This window comes from Chlamydomonas reinhardtii, chromosome 11, assembly GCF_000002595.2.
Source record: "Chlamydomonas reinhardtii strain CC-503 cw92 mt+ chromosome 11, whole genome shotgun sequence".
Classification (NCBI taxonomy): Eukaryota; Viridiplantae; Chlorophyta; class Chlorophyceae; order Chlamydomonadales; family Chlamydomonadaceae; genus Chlamydomonas; species Chlamydomonas reinhardtii.
In genome coordinates this window covers 496,389-498,419 of record NC_057014.1, presented here as the reverse complement: position 1 = coordinate 498,419, position 2,031 = coordinate 496,389, and the positions used below count along the sequence as shown (strand labels likewise).

Here is a 2,031-nt window from a genome sequence, read left to right as displayed (position 1 = left end):
CCCTCTCTCCCTCCCTCCCCCACATCCTCTCCCTCACATCCTCCCCCCCTCCCCCGGCCTCTCAGCCATCACGCCCGGCATGACCGCGGGCGAGGAGGCGCTGTCCACCTTTGACTTCTACACCAGCTGGGACTGGTACTGGGGCGGCATCGGCTACCTGTGGGGCAGCGCGGCGCTGTTCGTGGGCGCATCCACACTGGCGCTCACCTACCTGTCCAGTGAGGCGGGGGTGTGGGAAGTGTAGGGTGGGGGTGGGAAGTGGGGGTTGCGAGGATGTGTGGAAAAGCAGCACAGGATGCACTGAAGGCTGGGGGTCGGGGTTGTACCAGCCCAGATTGGACCGAACCCAATGCAGAAGAGCGAGCGGGGAGTGGTAAGGTATTAGTGAGGTGTGCGGGGGTTGCAAGGATTGGTACAGAGAAGTGTAGCGAAGGGGGCTGGTGGGTGGAGGTCCAGGTGCGCGCGCGCAGTCCGCTGTAACTCGTCTATCTGTTGCACATCATCAGCCACTTACACACATACATACATACACACACACGCACATGCCCCTCTGAAACCGCCTCCTGCCGCGGCTGTACAGGCGAGCCGCCGGTGGCGCGTGTGCCTGACCCCGACGAGCTGTTGGCCGCGCGCAAGAAGGCCGTGGAGGCGCGAGCCCGCGCCGCCGCAGCTGCCGCAGCCAAAGCCAAGGCCAAGGCCGGCGCCGGGGACGCAGCCAACGGCGCCGCCGCTGCCGCTGCTGCTGCTGCCGCTGCCGCGGCTGCCGCGGATGAGGGGGAGGTGGCGGTGACGGTGGATGTGGGCAAGCTGCCGTACACGCCCATCACACTCGTGTTTGAGGACCTGCGGTGCGTGGCGGCGCCAAAACTCCTGTTTGCGTGTGGTTGGGGTTTCTGAGAAGGACAGGGGGAGGTGGGTCGCTCTCCCCCCACAAGGCCCTTGTCCGCCGCCCACCATGCCACGCCTGCCTTCCCCTAACTCCCCCGCCTCCCTTCCCCTCCCCCTGTTCCCATTCCGCCACCTTACTCATGCACACGCCCCCACACGCCCCCCACACGCCTCCCCCTCCCTCCCCACCTCCCTCCCCCGCCCCTGCCTCCCCCCTGCCTGCCTGCGCGCAGCTACTTCGTGCCCAACCCCTCCGCCGGCGTGAAGGCCGCCCCCGGCTCCGAGCCGCCGCCGCCTCGCCTGGAGCTGCTCAAGGGCATCACAGGCTTCTCAGTGCCTGGCAGCATGACGGCACTCATGGGCGGCAGTGGCGCGGGTGAGGGGGAGAGGGAGGGAGAGAGGGGAAAGAGGGTAGAGGGTTGTAGGTACCAGCCCAAACGAACCCGACCCCAATGCAGTAGAGCGAGGAGGAGAGCGAGGGGTGGGGAGGGGGGAGGGGGAAGTGCGGTGAAGAAGATGAGGCCAAGGCAGGGCGCTTGCTGGAAGGCGCCGGAAGGTGGCCTGCCGCATTGTTGTGCCCCGACTCCTACAAGCCTGTGTTGAGCTTTTCGTGTCCCAAGCCCCCCAACCCTCCCGGCATTTCCGCACCTCGTCACCGCCCTCCTGCCCGCACCGCCAACCACCACCCGCCAACCGCCCAACTCCCCGCCTGTCTGAACCACAGGCAAGACCACGCTGATGGACGTGATCGCGGGCCGCAAGACGGTGGGCGAGATCACGGGCAACATCTGGGTCAACGGCCACGCCAAGGACCAGGCCAGCTGGGCGCGCAGCAGTGGCTACGTGGAGCAGATGGACATCCACTCCCCAGCCACCGTGAGTTGCGGTTGTGTGTGTGTGTGTGTGTGTGTGTGTGTGTGTGTGTGTGTCTGTGTGTGTGTGTGTGTGTGTGTGTGTGTGTGTGTGTGTGTGTGTGTGTGTCGGGATGGCGGGGAAACTAGTAGATACCTGGCTATACCGCAGTCGCCAGGCGGTTACACGCACGAAGCCTTACACGCTGCGAAACCCACACGCTGCAAAACCTGCACCTCCACCCTATTGCCGCGTGCCGCTCCGTTGTCAAGCATAGGCCACGCTCTCCTC

General features: G+C 65.8%; 1 protein-coding gene across 1 annotated transcript in view; it reads left to right on the top strand.

Moving 5' to 3' along the window:
* The window catches only part of CHLRE_11g467597v5 (uncharacterized protein), a 19,851-nt gene that overhangs the window by 10,142 nt on the left and 7,678 nt on the right, over positions 1-2,031 (top strand). The window contains exons 22-25 of the mRNA XM_043067349.1: positions 66-218; positions 581-848; positions 1,122-1,264; positions 1,613-1,768. Of these exons, the coding sequence (XP_042919349.1) occupies positions 66-218; positions 581-848; positions 1,122-1,264; positions 1,613-1,768 (720 nt within the window). The remainder of the gene's footprint in view (positions 1-65; positions 219-580; positions 849-1,121; positions 1,265-1,612; positions 1,769-2,031) is intronic.